Raw genomic sequence first — 17234 nt, 5'->3', positions numbered from 1 at the left:
CCATATATAGAAAGAATAAGCATATGTATATAGAGAGACCCTGTTTTATTAACATAGATACAGTTTGTTTTATTCAATATCTTTTCCTTTTATAGCTCCTACCTCCTCTTTAGAATCTTCCAGTAGCATAGAACAAGAAAAGTACTTGCAAGCGTTACTGAGTGCAGTTTCTGTCCATCAGAAACTCAGTGGCAATAACACCCTTACTGTCAGGCCAGCACTTGCTCTGTCTCCAGGTAAGATTTAATACTATTTTTCTTCTTGACAACTATGAAAGGTCATATTCATTCCTAGGGTTAGTCTCTTTAGTTATTTGCATTGTTCCTTCAACATGACCCCTTAATGTTTTACCTTGTGGGGCTATAACTTTATTTTATTTAGAAATCAGGGTACCACTATTAATTTCTAGTAAATAGTAACCAAATTTAGAGATTTAATTATTTCCTTTTTAAAAGAGTAATAGGAGAGGTGGTGGGAAACATAAAGTCATGTGGTTTTTTTTTTTCCTGGAATCTGTTTTACATAGACTTTAAAATATTACAGAGTTGAATGTGTAAGTTGAACATCTGTTTATTAAATGTATATTTATTAAAATCATCATGTATAACTTTGAAATTCCTGAAATTTCTGCAGCCTTTTATGATTTGCAGTACAGTTTGTTTTCACTAGATTTGGATGAAGCCATTAAGACTTGTACTAATATTCTGTTTCAGTTATCATGTGATGGAACCCCAAAGGGTTCATGTAGAGGTAACCCTAATGTGTTAGACACAGGAGCATGTGACTTGAGAAGTTGGTCTCCTTGGCTTAATCAGCTATTTGAATAGCTCAACATAAGCAGAAAGTGGCTTTTCTTGTAAAGTAACACCATGCATGCCTTGTTTCATTTATCATTAAATTCTCTGATTGCACTTGCCAAACCTAACTCTCTATAATCTTGCAGATGTGTGTATCTCTAAGGAAATAGTAACAGTGCCTTGTTATCTCTATTATAGCTTTGGGTACTTAAAAAGTACAATGTTTGGCAGCAATTAGACATGCTACACATGAAGATAATTTTTTGTCATTTGAGTAATGTTAACACGAACGACATGGTTTTTGTTCTTCTTTTTGGCTGACTTTAGGGACTGAAAGGAGGACGTCAAGAATGTCCACTGTGCTTAAGCAGGTAGTGCCAGGACATTTGGATGTAAACCCATCCAATAGCTTTGCTCGAGGAGGTTAGTAAGATTGATTTTGTAACTGAGCACTGATACAACCTTAAAAGCAGAAAACTTTTTTCTAGATAGTTATACTTCAAATCAACTAATTATGGTTAAATTTGTTTTTAATTACCCTTTTCTAAACGAATGATCAAATTTATTACTAGCATGGTGACAGATGAGTTTAGCCTCATGGGACAGAGGTATAATAATTGCTGAAATCTTAACATACTGATGAGTTTGGAAGCACTGGGACGGGAGGGGAACATATCTAAATGGTGACTCAGCTCTGGCAGCATTCCATGATGCTTCAAGTTTGCAGTGTAGAAAGACTGAGCACAGAAGCATAAACACTTAGGGAGACATGATCCCAGACTCAAAGGCTGTGCCTCCAATGCCTGTTATTTTTACTCCTGTTCTCTGAAGTGCTAGTTTGAGGAGTAAGAGACAGTGGTTCAGAATCAACATAAAGACTCTATTTTACAAAATTCACTTTTTTTCCTTTTGAAAACCAAGATTACTATGCACATCTCCTGGCAGCCATATTGATTCTTTAGATAACTTTTTTTCCTACCTCATCAGAACTTTCTATGATGGCAGAATTTCCTAAGAGCTTTCACCCTTCTTTAGGTATCTTCCTAATCAGGCCTTAAGGTCATTGTATTAATTTGCTAGGGCTACTGTAACAAAATGCCACAAACTGCGTGGCTTAAACAACCATTTGTCTCACAGTTCTGGAGGCTAGAAGTCCAAAACGAAGGTGTTGTCAGGGTTGACTCCCTCGGGGGGCCGTGAGGAATAATCTGTTCCATGCCTTTCCCCTAGCTTCTGGTGGTTTGCTGGCAATTTTTGGCATTCCTTAGCTTGCAGAAGCATCAGCCATATCTTTGCCTTCATCTTTACATGACATTTTCCCTGTGCATCTGTCTCCACATTTCCCCTTTTATAAGGACACCAATCATGCTGAATTAGGGGTCCACCCCACTCCAGTGTGACCTCATCTTAACTAACTACGTCTGCAGTGACCCTATCTCCAAATAAGGTCACATGTTCTGAGGTACTGGGGGTTAGGACTACATCATAAGAAATTTAACAGGGGGTAGGGACACAGTTAAACCCATAACAGTCATATGTAACTTTTTCCAGAACTTTTAAAATACTATTGTTTTAAAGTTTAAGATACAAACTTCATTCTTTTCATCATTTCTTTCTTTGTGAATTTGAACTAAAAGATAGTACAGTGACTTTCTCCTAAGGTTTCTGGTATTTTTGTTGCCAAGAACTCCTGTCACAATGTGGTCCGAAGTTGCAGTTCTCCTTATTGCTTTATTTGCCATCTGAAAGCTTATATTAGCAGGCACGTCAGAAACTTTTCCCTTTAACTTTTAGTAGGATGCAACTTCTGGCATGTCTGGTTAGTTGAAGCCTTCCCATCCCCACCCTGCTCTTGAGTTTTGCCTTTGTAAACTTCATCAACAACATGTTATCTATTCCTCCATTGGGCCAGGTGACCTGTAATATAAATTTTAGGTACAAAACTGTCTCTCCTTCTGTGTTGGTACCTAAGGCACAAGGATATTCACCAATCTGTTTCAACTACATTATCTTTGCTTTTTTTTTTTTTTTTTTTGCGATATGCGGGCCTCTCACCGTTGTGGTCTCTCCCGCGGAGCACAGGCTCTGGACGCGCAGGCTCAGCGGCCATGGCTCACAGGCCCAGCCGCTCCGCGGCATGTGGGATCCTCCCGGACCGGGGCACGAACCCGTGTCCCGTGCATCGGCAGGCAGACTCTCAACCACTGCGCCACCAGGGAAGCCCTCTTTGCTTTTTTTATATTGGCCTCAGACTCATGGCTTTTTTATACAAGGGAATCCCCACTAGTGGTTACATTCTAGTCATGAGTCCATTCTTTGCTATTCTCAAAGGTACCTGGAAGGCTGTATTTACATTTTAGGATTGAAATCTCCTATTTAATCTGTTTATGACCCTTTCTATGCATAATGAGGCCATAATTATTATTTCTGACCCCCTTCCCAAATATTTTCTTCTGAAAATTCCTGTAAACTTAGTTTCCTTATGACAGTTTTTGCTCCTAACCAGGTCCCCTTCATTCTGGTATCTTAAGCTAGGATCCAGAAATGCAAATCTTATTATTTTACTCCATCTCTTAATTCTTCATTCCCAAGGCCTCCAAATCTCCCAAGGTCCCAGTGATTAACTGTAAGATGAGATACAGCTGTTTCCTGGCACCTTCAACTTCTTCTGTGATCCCTGGAGCTGCTTTCCTTTGTCTCTTCTGATAGCATCATCCCTCTCACAAAGAGCAGCAGGAATGGACTGGGGCAAGCAAGTTTGGGAAATCTCAGAAGATTCCCTATTAACATGAACATGGCAGGTAGACACACACTCAGATTGGCCAGGGCAAGACTATATGTAGACACTTGCATGCCCTGACATTAGTTCATTTCCTTGTTCCCACCCTCGAGTAGAGTCTCTTCATTCTTCCAGAGAGCTAGGTACCACTTCTCCAGCAGTTCCTCATTTACCCTGTGTGGGAAGAGCCTCCTATCTCGAAATCTCCCTCCTAACCTTCTCCTTTTTCCTCGTCTGTATTTTCACTGTTTTTCCATTCCTTTCATTGTCATAGGATCTTAGTTACAGGTTTCCTTCTTATGTTATTTCCACTGTGTGCCTTTCCCACTCTAATGAGCCAGGGTTTAGACTGACCTTCACCTTCTCCTTCACCCTTTTTCAGTGAGGGTGGTCACTTAGCGTTCAGCATGCACATTGAAGAGTTCCTAAGCCAGGGGAAGCAACCTTTTTGATGCAAAAACCAGTTAAGAAAAAATGAAGATGTGAATAGATCACATTGCTTTTCATTGAAAATTACAATAGCTTTTATGCCCCATGGGGAAAATGCAAGTATTTGAAACTTGGATAAATTATCTTGTTGTATAGAAAAATGCCATGAGAAAATCTGCCTCTTAAATATAAAAATGAAATACCTGGGTATATTTGAGAAGTAGCCACATGGAGGCAGCTTTTAAATTTTTCATCCTTTACATTTTCATAGCCCTTTCAGTTCCTCTACAGTGTTATTTTATCCTTGAAATAACCTCCAGGACAGGTACTTTAGGAGGCTTTGAGAGATGACGTGACTTAGCCAAGATCATTTAGCAGACAAGAGCATAACTGGGACTAGGATTAGTTCAGTCCATTTCAGTGCAGCATTCACTGAATATAGCTTATACCTCATGCACTGTGCTAGGCATAAGGTCACATCCATAAATTCAATACCCTGTCGTCACATCCAACCCAAGCATCTCTTTTCCTTCTCTCCTTTGTTTGTTCTGAACAGAGTAAAGGGAACAATACCATTGCTTAGGAAACGCTCATGCTCTGAACAACACTGCATTCCCATGGGTGGGATGAACTGTATCACTTCTTCCCTGAAACAGTTCCCTTAGCCAGACCCTGCTGGACAGATCCAGGGTCACATGGTTGCTTAGGTGACAAGACACTAAGAGTTTGGTTCAGTTACATTCAAATTCAAGCTGCAGTCCTACCACTCAGTGTATGATATTAAGCAATTCAGGAAACTTCGTAATTTTCAGTGTCCTCGTCTGTAAAATGGAGATAATAAATAGTATTCTAGCTTTAGAATAGTTATGGGGAATGAATGAAATAATATATGTAAAGCACTTAACTTAGTAAGTGGCTCGTTATTAATAGGAGCTCAATAAATGTTAGTTCCATTATTATTGTTGAGGTTGTTGTCATTATTGTTGCGTAATACTCCACTGAAATGGGAGGAAAGTCTACATTTGTATGTAAATTACCTTAAGGTTGCTTCTCACTGGCCAAAGGCAAGCAGATAAAGGAGAATGTGTCTTAGGCCTAGACCAGTAACTTTCAAACTTTTTTGATCATGGCTCACAGTAAGAAATACATTTTATATCTATATGTATACGTATACATTTTATATCACAAAGGTAGTACTAAGTCACAATGCAAAATGTATATAGACTATAACAAAAGTTTCATGAAACAATATTCATCTATACCACATGCAGTGCTCATAGTATTTTCCACTCTAATCTGTTTCACTTCTTCAAAAATACTGGTTTGACCTTCTAAAATGATTTCACAAACCACTAAGGAGGACCCTGCAGTTTGGAAAAACACCACTCCAGGTCGGTGTTACATGCTCAGGACAAGTATTTGACACCTAGGAATCACTCAGGAAGCTAAGCAGACCTCACCACCAATGCAGTAGTGTAATGCCTTTGGTTAATGTGACTGCCAGATGCAATTACAGCTCTCCAAGCCCTGTGCTGACCCCATATCAGTATAGCCTGTTTTCTCATTGCTGATTTTCTGCTAGGTGATAAACACTTGGCAGTTTTTCATTAATGAGGCTCTGTTTGAGAAAGTGCTTAATTTTTTTTTAATTAATACCCTTTTCATTCTTTCAGGGCAAATAATTGAGTTGAAGGTATAGTAGAGAACTGCAACAGCTCATATGTATCAATTTTCAAAAAGAAAATAATCAACAAATGTTTGCAGTACCTAGATATCAGGCTCTCAGTATGGATATAAGAGTAAATGTTATTAGGTCCCTGCCTTTTGGAGTACACAATCAAGTAGAATAAAATGTGCAAATAATCACAGTGCAATGGAATCAGAGTTCAAATAGAGCTGTCTACAACTCTAGGAGGACAGTCAAGAATGCTTTTCAGAGGAGTTTACATTGTTCCTGGATCTTAATAAGAAGTTTGTCAGGTAAAGAAATGGGAGAGGTCATTCTAGGCCAAGGGACTAGCATAAGAAAATGATATATTTAGGGAACAGTATCTCAGAATTAGGAACCAACCACTCAGGCTTCACTGTAAGCATTTAATGATCCATATTCCAATAGGAAAGCTTAAAACCTTGGCAGGAAGGAGAGTAGTTGGCTTGCACACAGGAGTCCCTGTGCCTGTTTCATGCTGTTCCAGGTCTTTGTTCTGTCTTGCAGTAGCATTCTCTGTGTATAATCAGCCAGTGCCTCTGCAACCCTTAGCTTTCTGACTTCCTTTGGCCACTAAAGCCATCAAGGCCCTTCATTTCCTACTTCCAAAGGAGTGAGGCAGAAATGAAAAATCACTTACGATGATTTTTCTTTTATCAAATTATGTCACATTTTATGCAGTTTTGAAATGGATAGCTTAATAATCCTGCCATTAATGTTTTCAATCCTGAATAAGTACAGAATCATTTTCCTGAAGTGATTTGAGCAGTTCCTTTACTCAGGAAAGAATATAACTGTAACTCACTGCTCACCATTTTTGTTATTACCAGGTAAAGTTTGCGATAAGTCACGAAGCACTTTCTTTCTGTTGGAAAAAAACAATATTACTCAAATTACAAAAGTATTATCTTTGATACTGCCTATCATTTTGGTGCAAATAGGGATTTTAGGAGAAGTCATTATGTCAACCATCACAAGCTGTATTTTTAGTGGCATTGGGTATTGTCACAGGGTCATAAATTTTTGCTGCTTGTAACTATCTATCTGCTTATGGAAAATAAATGGAATTTCCAAATGAAAAGAGGAAAAAAAGAAGATAGTGTGGCAATGCTTAATGCTCTACTGCAAAAACATGCCCTTTGTTATTCCAAATGGTTGTTAGAGGTTCATTCCTGATATGATGACCTTGCTCAAAGAACAAACATGTTGTACAACACATCGTATTTGCCAATCAGTCAGCCTCCTTAAATACTAGGGCCAGTGTATTCCTAACATTCACCCCTCCCCAAATTCCTTAATTTTATTATAAAAATTTGTTTCTCACCAAATGACAACCTCCAAAAGCTTATTCCATTTGGTATAATTTTTTAGTGGCACTCTTTGCTGCGCTGTCCATTTCACTGTGCTTATAATATTTATAAACAAGTGCTGAAATTTCCTTTAACAGGCACTCAGTTCATCTTTTTGTGTGACTGTGCAGCTTTTTATTTGTTAATCAAATCTTCTGCTTTTAATATATTTACATTTTTCCCCTATCATTAACTTAATGTTTAAAATTAACCTGTTCTTTTCTTACTCCATTTGCTCTGATGTTTGCTGCTATATACATTTCATTCCTTCTTCCTTCTTTAATCTCACCTACCAGTGCATGGGTACAGAGATAAATGTTTTACTCAGTCAAATACCAAATCTTCAGCTAAGGGAAGAGTCCATTATCAAGGTACTGTATTATCTGTCCTGATGTGTCACTCTTTTTAACCATCTTCATATGAAAGCATATGTGTTACAAGTGACTTTTTTCACATTTGTTTGTCAAATTATCTTTATTCTCATCCACATTCTGAATTTCCTCTGTGATTCCATTTACCAAAAAATTAACACTTGCTGTAACATCTAAGAAAATTCATAGGTTATAATAGAAAGTTTCATCCATGTTAAGCAGAAATTTACAATACCTTTTCTTGAGAACTGGTCTCCTGACCCTATAGATGCTTATAAAGAGAAGCAGATGTGACATTATCATGGTGACTTGTAGTCACCTAGAAACATGGCTTGATTTAACATTTGGCAAAGATTAAAGCTTCTCAAAGAGCCTTTCCAAATCTAGAAAATGCAGTTTAGGGAAGCAGTGGCAGTGTTATGTACCACTGTGACTCCATCACCAGCCTGAACACTACAGTCTGTGGGCATTTGTAAGGAGCTCTGTCAAATTTGGGACTTATTATATGCCTTTGTGTTTAGATATTTAATATTTGATAGTCTCACTTGCATATTAGAAATCCTTGATTTTTCTAATTAATATAATTAAGGTCAACTTATGAGATCCTTCCAGTAGCTTAGCTTGACCTTTCCCTTAGAAGACATCTGCTTCTGACTATACCTTTAAAATAAAGCTTCCTAAGACTCAGTGAAATGCACATTACTAAATTTATAACTTCTCACTGTTTTTCCTGGATACTGGGGGAAAAAAGACTAAAATATAACTTTTACTGACTTAAAATTACATTATTTTGGCATGATACACAAATATTAATTCTCAGATTTTAGTGGGTTTAGTAAAGTTCTAATTTATTTCTTAATGTGGTTTTCTTGTTGAATTGACTGACTAAAGCAGAATAATGTTCCTTCTTTCTTGAAGCCCTGAGAAATTTACTCCACGTTCTCCTTCCTAGGCTTCATTATTGCGTCCTGCCCACATTATTTCTTTCCTAGAGCCAGTGCACTCTATTTGTGATACCAGTATTTACTTATAAATACTGAATTTATATCAGTATACAAAAAACAGAATTGACTTGGGTGACTTATTAGTTTCCTCTGAGCCAAATGATTTTTGAAATGCTATATTAATAATGCTTACATGATGCAAAAGTAAATGACAAATGACCAATATGATACATGATTACTTAGATGAATTAATTTGCTGTTACCTCTAAAACTGTACCCACAGAGCATGCATCTTTTTCCCTATTCAGTGGCATTCTCACATCAGATTATCTCACTCAATTGTTTTGACTTTTGTGAAGGTGTTTGGGCAAGTCTTCGCTCTAGCACTCGCCTGATCAGCTCTCCAACATCCTTCATTGATGTTGGCGCCCGGCTGGCAGGCAAGGATCACTCGACGTCCTTCAGTAACAGCACTTACCTGCAAAACCAGCTCTTGAAACGCCAAGCAGCCCTTTATATATTTGGTGAGAAGTCGCAGCTAAGGGTAAGATTTCTTTTTCTCACTTAGAAACTTCATGGCTACATGAAGGCAGTGTATAAAACTTATTTCATAAACCAGCTTTCCTAGAATTTTTTTTTTTTTTTTTTTTTTTTTGCTGCATGGAGTCTTAACCTGGAGTTAATAATCAATCTTAAAAAAAAATTAGCTCCTGTATATGTATACATGTATGTCTACCTGTATTTATGTAGATAGAGATACACATGCATATACACAATGCATATTTATTAGGCATGAAAATAAGTGCTTATTCATAATCATTTTAAAAATCAGCATAAATATCAGGAATATTAGGGAGTGTACATTAAAAAAATAAGGCTTATTCAGGCTGTGTTTTTCTACTGTCTTAGTTCAGCTTCCATAGGAATCTGTGCCCATGGCAAAACAGATGTTTTTGTCCTTGTAAACCTATTGATAGAGCTACAGGAAGGAAGAGTGGAAAGAAGAGTATGGCACTGCATATGGAGGCAAGGGAAGGCCAAGGCTACATACACTTCTTAAGTTACATTCTTTAAGAGTTCTCAAGACTATATAGAGTGACACATGTCCTAAGACATGTCAGAAAATGTAAGATATTAGCTGGTAATCAACTTTATTCTTACTTTTTTTTTTATTAATTAATTTATTTATTTTGGGCTGTGTTGGGTCTTTGTTGCTGCGTGGACTTTCTCTAGTTGAGACGAGCGGGGGCTACTCTTCATTGCAGTGCACAGGCTTCTCAATGTGGTGGCTTGCCTTGTTGCGGAGCACGGGTTCTAGGCGCACAGGCTTCAGTAGTTGTGGCTCACGGGCTCTAGGGCACAGGCTCAGTAGTTGTGGTGCACAGGCTTAGTTGCTCTGTGGCATGTGGGATCTTCCCAGACCAGGGCTCGAACCAGTGTCCCCTGCATTGACAGGCGGATTCTTAATCACTGCGCCACCAGGGAAGCCCCTTTATTCTTACTTTTAAATTATTATGTTAAAGAGCTTCACTATGCTCAAGTCCCATAAATTGTAAAGATAGTCTCTATCTCCAAAAGCAACAATAATTCCTTGGGGTTTAATGTTTTTGCAGTTCACACATTACAGAATAAATTTCATTACTACTGACAGGTGTGTGGGAAATAAAAGTATTTGGGGTTTTGGGGGGGGTTTGTTTTTGTTTTTTATTTTGACTGTGCTGGGTCTTCATTGCGGTACACGGGCTCTTCGTTGTGGCGCACAGGCTTCTCTAGTTGTGGCGTGCGGGCTCAGTAGTAGCGGTGCGCAGACTTAGTTGCCCCACAGCATGTGAGCTCTTAGTTCTGCAACCAGGGATCGAACCCGCGTCCCCTGTATTTGAAGACAGATTCTTAACCACTGGACCACCAGGGAAGTCCCTAAAAGTATTTGTTAATTCAGAAATCCCCTCAAAGTTTAGTCCAGGCTTCCCTGGTGGCACAGTGGTTGAGAGTCCGCCTGCCAATGCAGGGGACACGGGTTCATGCCCCGGTCCGGGAAGATCCCACATGCCGCAGAGCGGCTGGGCCCATGAGCCATGGCCGCTGAGCCTGCGCGTCCAGAGCCTGTGCTCCGCAGCGGGAGAGGCCACAACAGTGAGAGGCCCGTGTACTGCAAAAAAAAAAAAAAAAAAAAAAAAAAGTTCAGTCCAGTGCCCCAGTGAGCACTGGACAATCTAGACAGACCTTCAGCTGAACTGTAAAATGGAGGCTGTGAGTAGGATCCCACATGCTTGGTCCTCAGGATGCCAGTGACTGAGTCAGCTCTTCAGTGGCAGTCTGGCTTTGCTAGGTCTTCTCCCACTGCCTGGACTACTGCAGTCACTTAGTCACCAAGCTTTAGGGTAGAGGGAATGAAACTGCTGGGTAATGCTCAATTTTTAAATATGCACATGTGTCTTCTGATACAGCAGATAATTTTATATCCAGAAAATAGTTGGGACATTTTTCAACAGTAGTCCAGGGATGCCTGCACAGCCTCCTTGGCACCAGTGTCTTTCCCAGAGCACAGACTGCACACTTCAGCACACCTCTTATTTTTGATCTGAGTCACTCCCCAAGGTTTGTCTCCTGAATGCTCACCTCTGCTATTCCCTTTGTACATCAGTCCTCAGATAAGCTGGGTGATCATGCATATATGAGTAAGAAAGACTGACCAATTGGACCCTTCCTCCTTTCCTCCCTCTCTCCCTCCCTCCTTTCTCTTTCTTTCTTTCATCAATAAAATACTATATTTAAAAAACGTAATTCCATAATTCCAAACATAATTTCTGGCACAATACTTATTAGGATTTTTGTATATTCCTTCACATTTTGCTTTTTATTAATTCAACTGTGTCTGTAGAGTATGGGTGCATGTCTGTCTGACGTGTGCCATAGTCTAGCCAGCACAGTGCTGCCTAGTTGCAGCTCCACACCTTTTTATCCCAACAAAGGAAACATAGGAAAGCAAATAAGTGACTCATTCTAAACAATCTGGAATTGCCCTTATTTACCTTTTTTAATTCACATACTTTAATATCTTATACTTAGTAACAAATACTTCGTAATCTTAATAGTGTGTCGAACACGATGGTTGATAACTCCTGCTTTATAAGGTAGGTATACCTAGCTCAAGTATGGTTGGGAAATGGAAAGGAATCTAGTTTTTCTGAAAAGTAAACTATTTTTTATATATTATAAGTTTAAAAAAAAACTAATATGACACGACACTCTAAGTCAATTTTCCAATGAAAATTTTAAAAAATAAAGTAGATAACCAACAAGGGCCTACTGTATAGCACAGGGAACTATACTCAGGAATATAAATGTTTAAATGTCTTGGTAAATATATCTGGATTGTAATAATATGTTTTGAATTGCATAGAACGTTTAAAATAAAGCAAAAAAAGATTAAAAGAAAAAAACTAACAGGGCTTCCCTGATGGCGCAGTGGTTGAGAGTCCGCCTGCCGATGCAGGGGACACAGATTCGTGCCTCGGTCTGGGAAGATCCCACGTGCCGCGGAGCGGCTGGGCCCGTGAGCCATGGCCGCTGAGCCTGCGCGTCCGGAGCCTGTGCTCCGCAACGGGAGAGGCCACAACAGTGAGAGGCCCACGAACCGCAAAAAAAAAAAAAAAAAAAAAAACAGAAAAGAATTCATGTTCTCATAGTGCTAAGTTCTTTATCTCAAGCCATCTTTCCATGTTGTATAATAGATTTCATATTTATTTTAATCACTGCATAACTTTTTTTTAAACATTCAGTCCTTTTTTTAATATTTATTTTCTTTTTATTTATTTATTTTTATTTTTCGGCCGTGTCTGGTCTTCATCGTGGCATGTGGGATCTTCGTTGCAGCATGACGGATCTTTTTGGAGTGGCACGCAGGCTTCTGTCTAGTTGTGACGTGTGGGTTTTCTCTCTCTAGTTGTGGCACGCGGGCTCCAGAGCACATGGGCTCTGTAGTTTGTGGCACGTAGGCTCTCTAGTTGAGGTGCACAGGCTCAATAGTTGTGGCGCGCGGGCTTAGTTGCCCCGCAGCATGTGGGATCTTAGTTCCCCTACCAGGGATCAACCCGCGTCCCCTGCATTGGAAGGTGGATTCTTTACCACTGGACCACCAGGGAAGTCCCGTAACTTTGTTTTGTTGGATGTTTCGGTTTCTTTCTTTATCATCTATAAGTAAAACTGCAGTCACATTTTCAAGCATATAGCTTTTTATTTTTTATTGAGATACAATCCACTAGAGGATTTTTTCCTACATTTTAGATTATTTCTTTAGGCTAGCTTCCTAAAAGTGGAATTATTAAGACAAAGAAACTTTTTTTTTCTTAATATACAGTGGTAATGCTGTTTAAGAAAAAAAAACTTGAGGGTTTTCACTTTTTATTTTAAAACTTTAATAGGCCTTTAAAAAATAAATAAATAAAGTAACCAATATGAAACAGACCCAATATATAAGTCTTTGGCAGCAATTTTTTTAAATTGTAAAATACAAATAACATAAAGTTTACCATCTTAACATGTACAGTTCAGCAGTGCTAAGTACATTCATATTATTGTACAGCCAATCTCCAAAAAGCAGTTTACTCTTAGAGAAGCAGATGATCCAGTAGAGTAATTTGGGCAGAATGTGAAGAAAGTGAAAAGAACATGAGAAAATTAATTCATTCTTTGGCATAAGAAGTTAGAGAACTTTTAAATCTTCTTCAGAAGTAGGCAACTAGATTATCAAAATAAACTATTTCAATGGGCCACCAATTTAGCATTCTTTAGTTAAAATTGCAAACTTACATAGAAAAAATTCCATATGGATTAAAAATATAAATGATAGGGGCTTCCCTGGTGGTGCAGTGGTTGGGAGTCCGCCTGCCGATGCAGGGGACACAGGTTCATGCCCCGGTCCGGGAGGATCCCACGTGCCGCAGAGCGGCTGGGCCCATGAGCCATGGCCGCTGAGCCTGGGCGTCCGGAGCCTGTGCTCCGCAATGGGAGAGGCCACAACAGTGAGAGGCCCGCGTACTGCAAAAAAAAAAATATATATATATATATATATAAATGATAATACTGAAACAAAGATTGATATATGTGTCATACTGAGTGAAAAATATTGTCCAAAAGTTAGAAATCAACAAAGCCTTTCATGTTTTACTGTATATTTTTTTATTATTGGCTTTAAAAGAGTAACTACAATATTAGTAGTCGTAGGACAGTGAGATAGTGATTTTTATTTTCTTCTCAGTGTTTATCTCTGCTTTTTTTTTCATTTTCACAATGACTATGTTTTACTTGCAATAATAAGAAACAAATGTGTATGTTTATAAACTTTAATTTGTAGAGCTCTGGAACCTCAACAACATATTACCTTTTAATTATAATTCACATCATGGGGAGACTTAGTTTACAGTTTGGGATTAATCATGCTGTCATGCGTCATTGGTTGCTCCTTAGACCTCAGGTTCATGGCCTTGTAAGTAGCTTATATTTGGTCCTATAAGCTCCATCAGGTTCCAGTCTACTAGTAGCCTCTTCAAGTTCTCAGAATGACAGCAAGCTAAGTCAAACCACTAGACTTTACTGAATGGTTCTTTCCAGCAATACTGACACATTAGCGAAACAAGATTGACTTTCTTGATCCACTGCAGCCCCTGCAGCTCTTTGGCCTCAACTAACTGTATATCGCTAAGCATTACCCTGTTGAAAACATTGTTCTTTTACCTATAACACATCGTCTGCCTAATTCTCTGCATCTTCATCCACAGAACTTCAAGTTAGAATTTGCTTTAAATTGTGAGTTTGTTCCTGTTGAATTTCATGACATCCGACAAGTGAAAGCCAGTTTTAAAAAACTGATGAGAGCTTGTGTCCCAAGCACCATCCCTACTGACTCAGAAGTGACCTTCCTGAGAGCCCTGGGAGACTCTGAGTGGTTCCCACAGGTAATGTCTGGAGCAGCTTATCTTATAACTCAAGGAAAGAGAGGCCCAAGTGGATATACAGGATTGATATTTGAGGAAAAAAATATTGTGTTCCCCACTACCTGACATTCTCCCTTGATTGTGTGCCCTCTGTAAAGGCCTTTCCGTTCCAGGGAACCATGTGATATAGGAAATGAAGGGGTAGAATTCTCCATCCCTGGGTTTTTCTCTCTCTGTTGTTGAAACTTGCTTGGTCTCCATAGGATGCTAAGAAGGAGATTATTATTTTTAGATGGAAACTTTTTGATATACAACAAATTTAAACAACATTTATAGGGCTCCTGCTCTGTTACGAACAGAGTAAGGATCCAGGACAGGATGTAATTTCTAGGTGACTCCAAGGGGCTTTTCCTCTTAACTTTCTCACTTTCTATTTGTCTCTGCCTGTTCTGTGTCTCTGGATTCACTCCCAAGCCAGCCCAACAAAGGCACATTGGATGCCCTGAAGCCTACCTAAGGTTTAGGAAAAACCACATATCCTTCCTTCAGCTAAGTCAAGCTTGGGATGTTTTTAATTGAACGCTTATTGAGAAATTAAGGAGAAATAGGTATGCCAGCACACCTAACCCACATTTCTTCCAAACCACAGGATGAAGGGTATTTATGACATGCATGTTTTAGACACTGATGCAGATATTTGGCCAAGAGCCTCTCTGCAATACAGCCTTCAGCCTTGTCTTTAGGCCCCTGGCACTATGTCCATTATTCCTTCTCCCCCTGTAGGAGCACACAGCCCCTCTATCCCCTGTCCACATTGACCTCCAAGCCTCCCGCCTCTCTTTTTTTTTTTCCCTCCTGCTTCTCTTGAGGAGGAAAAAGGGTTGTTTCCCACAGTACATTGGACTAAAAAGAAAAAAAAAAAAAGCCAGGAAATGATATAAGTACCCAGGGCAGTGACTATTCTCAAGGTACTTAAACTCTAGGAAAACAGCCACATATACAATTAGCTATTATATGAGGCTATGTTAATTACTGTTAAGGCAATTCAGGATACTTTGAGTACCCATGGAAGGAGCTGATCAATACTCCCTGCTGTCCCTAAGTTACGAGCCCCAGCCCCAAAGTGTTCCTACCACTCAACCTATCCATCTGTGTTTCTCCTATTCTGTGTTCTACTCCTTACTTCAAAGTGGATTCATATCAGAAGTTAATGACTAAAAACAATGGAAAACATTGCCCCACTTGGGATACTGGCAGTTTAAAAGTTAACTCAGAGCACATGCTAAGCCCAAGAGAATTCAGGCCTGGTAATAGTTGTGTTATAGGAACAGTGAGTGAGGACCTTCCCATTCTTGAAGACGACATGTACCTTGTTCCTGTGTTTAAAATAGCCTAGCTCTGGGATGAACTGAGAGAGTGACTTGGACTTATATATACTACCAAATGTAAAATAGCTAGCTAGTGGGAAGCAGTCGCATAGCACAGGGAGATCAGCTTGGTGCTCTGTGACCACCTAGAGGGGTGGGATAGGGAGGGTGGGAGGGAGACGCAAGAGGGAAGAGATATGGGGAATGTATGTATATGTATAGCTGATTCACTTTGTTATAAAGCAGAAACTAACACAATTGTAAAGCAATCATACTCCAGTAAAGATGTTAAAAAAATAATTTAAAAAAATAGCCTAGCTGTGTTTAAAATATGGGGGTGGGAATGTTTTGTTTTCGTTCAGAGTTGGATTCATTCTACAAGTTATGTCAAGTGATGTTTAAAATTTTTTTTAAACCAGAATGTTAAACATTTAGTTTTGAAATCTATATGCTTTGCTCACACCCTAATTGTTCATTAGGGACTTGGAGTCAGTTGTCTTGGCTTAAAAAGTTGAGCATAAATAAAGGTTTTCTTCCCATTTAATACACAGTACAAATACTTTAGTATATAATTCACATTTGATAGAAGCAATATCTTTTGTAATTTCTCTGGGGAGATGCATTATATATATTTTGTAATATTTTTCTTTCTCCTGAGATTTTTTTGTAGGTATATTTTCTCTAATATTAGAGGTTTTTAAAATGAAAAAAGTATACAATTCAGTACTTTTTAGTATATTTACAAAGTTGTGCAGCCGTCGGAAATAGAACTCACTATACCACATAAAAACAATTTTAAATCTAATAACTATGTTGCGAGGGCCACTTAGAACCGCACTCTTTTCCACTGGAAAGAATTATAGCTCTTCTGCTTTGAGGGGAATCTTGTAAGGTCAGTTTATTTCATTAAGTATCACTTGAACACATTGTTTTAAAATGTGTCATTGTTTAATCTTGATTTTGACAAAGAACTTTAAGTATTTAAAATTTATATGATTCTTTTGTCCAAATATTTGAATCCCTAACTTGTTTGATTATCTAAGGTTGATAGCAAGTCTGTCTGTTTTTGGTGCTCAGAAAGCACTTGGTCTAATTGTGGCCTCCTTTCTTATCTCTTAGCTTCACAGGATATTGCAGCTCGCTGTGGTTGTATCAGAAGTACTTGAGAATGGTTCCTCAGTTTTGGTGTGTTTGGAAGAAGGCTGGGACATCACTGCACAAGTAAATTATTAAAACATATTTTCAGATATTTAATTTTATATTTGTATTTTAATTCAGTTATTTTAAAATTCTGCAGATGAATCTTTTGTATAATGACTAATGTGTTTATGGACAGAGAAAGTCCTCTGTTAACCACCACCTGGTATCCATCAAAAAGCTCTGTGCTGTGAGTTTCCAGGCCCTACACAGCCTGGAGCTCTGGCTCAGGGCATGAGGCTCCCACACCACAGAAGCATCATGCAAGCATGACCAGCGGTGTAGGACATGGGCCATCCTTCCCATGTTTTGTCAGTCCTTTCTCTGGTTCTCTGTAAGCCCCTCCTTTACTCACTC

At 38.8% G+C, this 17234-nt stretch overlaps 1 protein-coding gene across 3 annotated transcripts in view; it reads left to right on the top strand.

Moving 5' to 3' along the window:
- The window catches only part of SBF2 (SET binding factor 2), a 474973-nt gene that overhangs the window by 426268 nt on the left and 31471 nt on the right, over positions 1-17234 (top strand). For all 3 annotated transcript variants that reach the window (XM_082626802.1, XM_082626803.1, XM_082626801.1), the window contains 4 exons: positions 96-236; positions 8737-8921; positions 14158-14334; positions 16800-16901. In XM_082626802.1, the coding sequence (XP_082482928.1) occupies positions 96-236; positions 8737-8921; positions 14158-14334; positions 16800-16901 (605 nt within the window). The remainder of the gene's footprint in view (positions 1-95; positions 237-8736; positions 8922-14157; positions 14335-16799; positions 16902-17234) is intronic.

The sequence above is a fragment of the Mesoplodon mirus genome, assembly GCF_964341445.2.
Source record: "Mesoplodon mirus genome assembly, chromosome: 7".
Classification (NCBI taxonomy): Eukaryota; Metazoa; Chordata; class Mammalia; order Artiodactyla; family Ziphiidae; genus Mesoplodon; species Mesoplodon mirus.
This window is presented reverse-complemented; position numbering and strand designations above follow the sequence as displayed.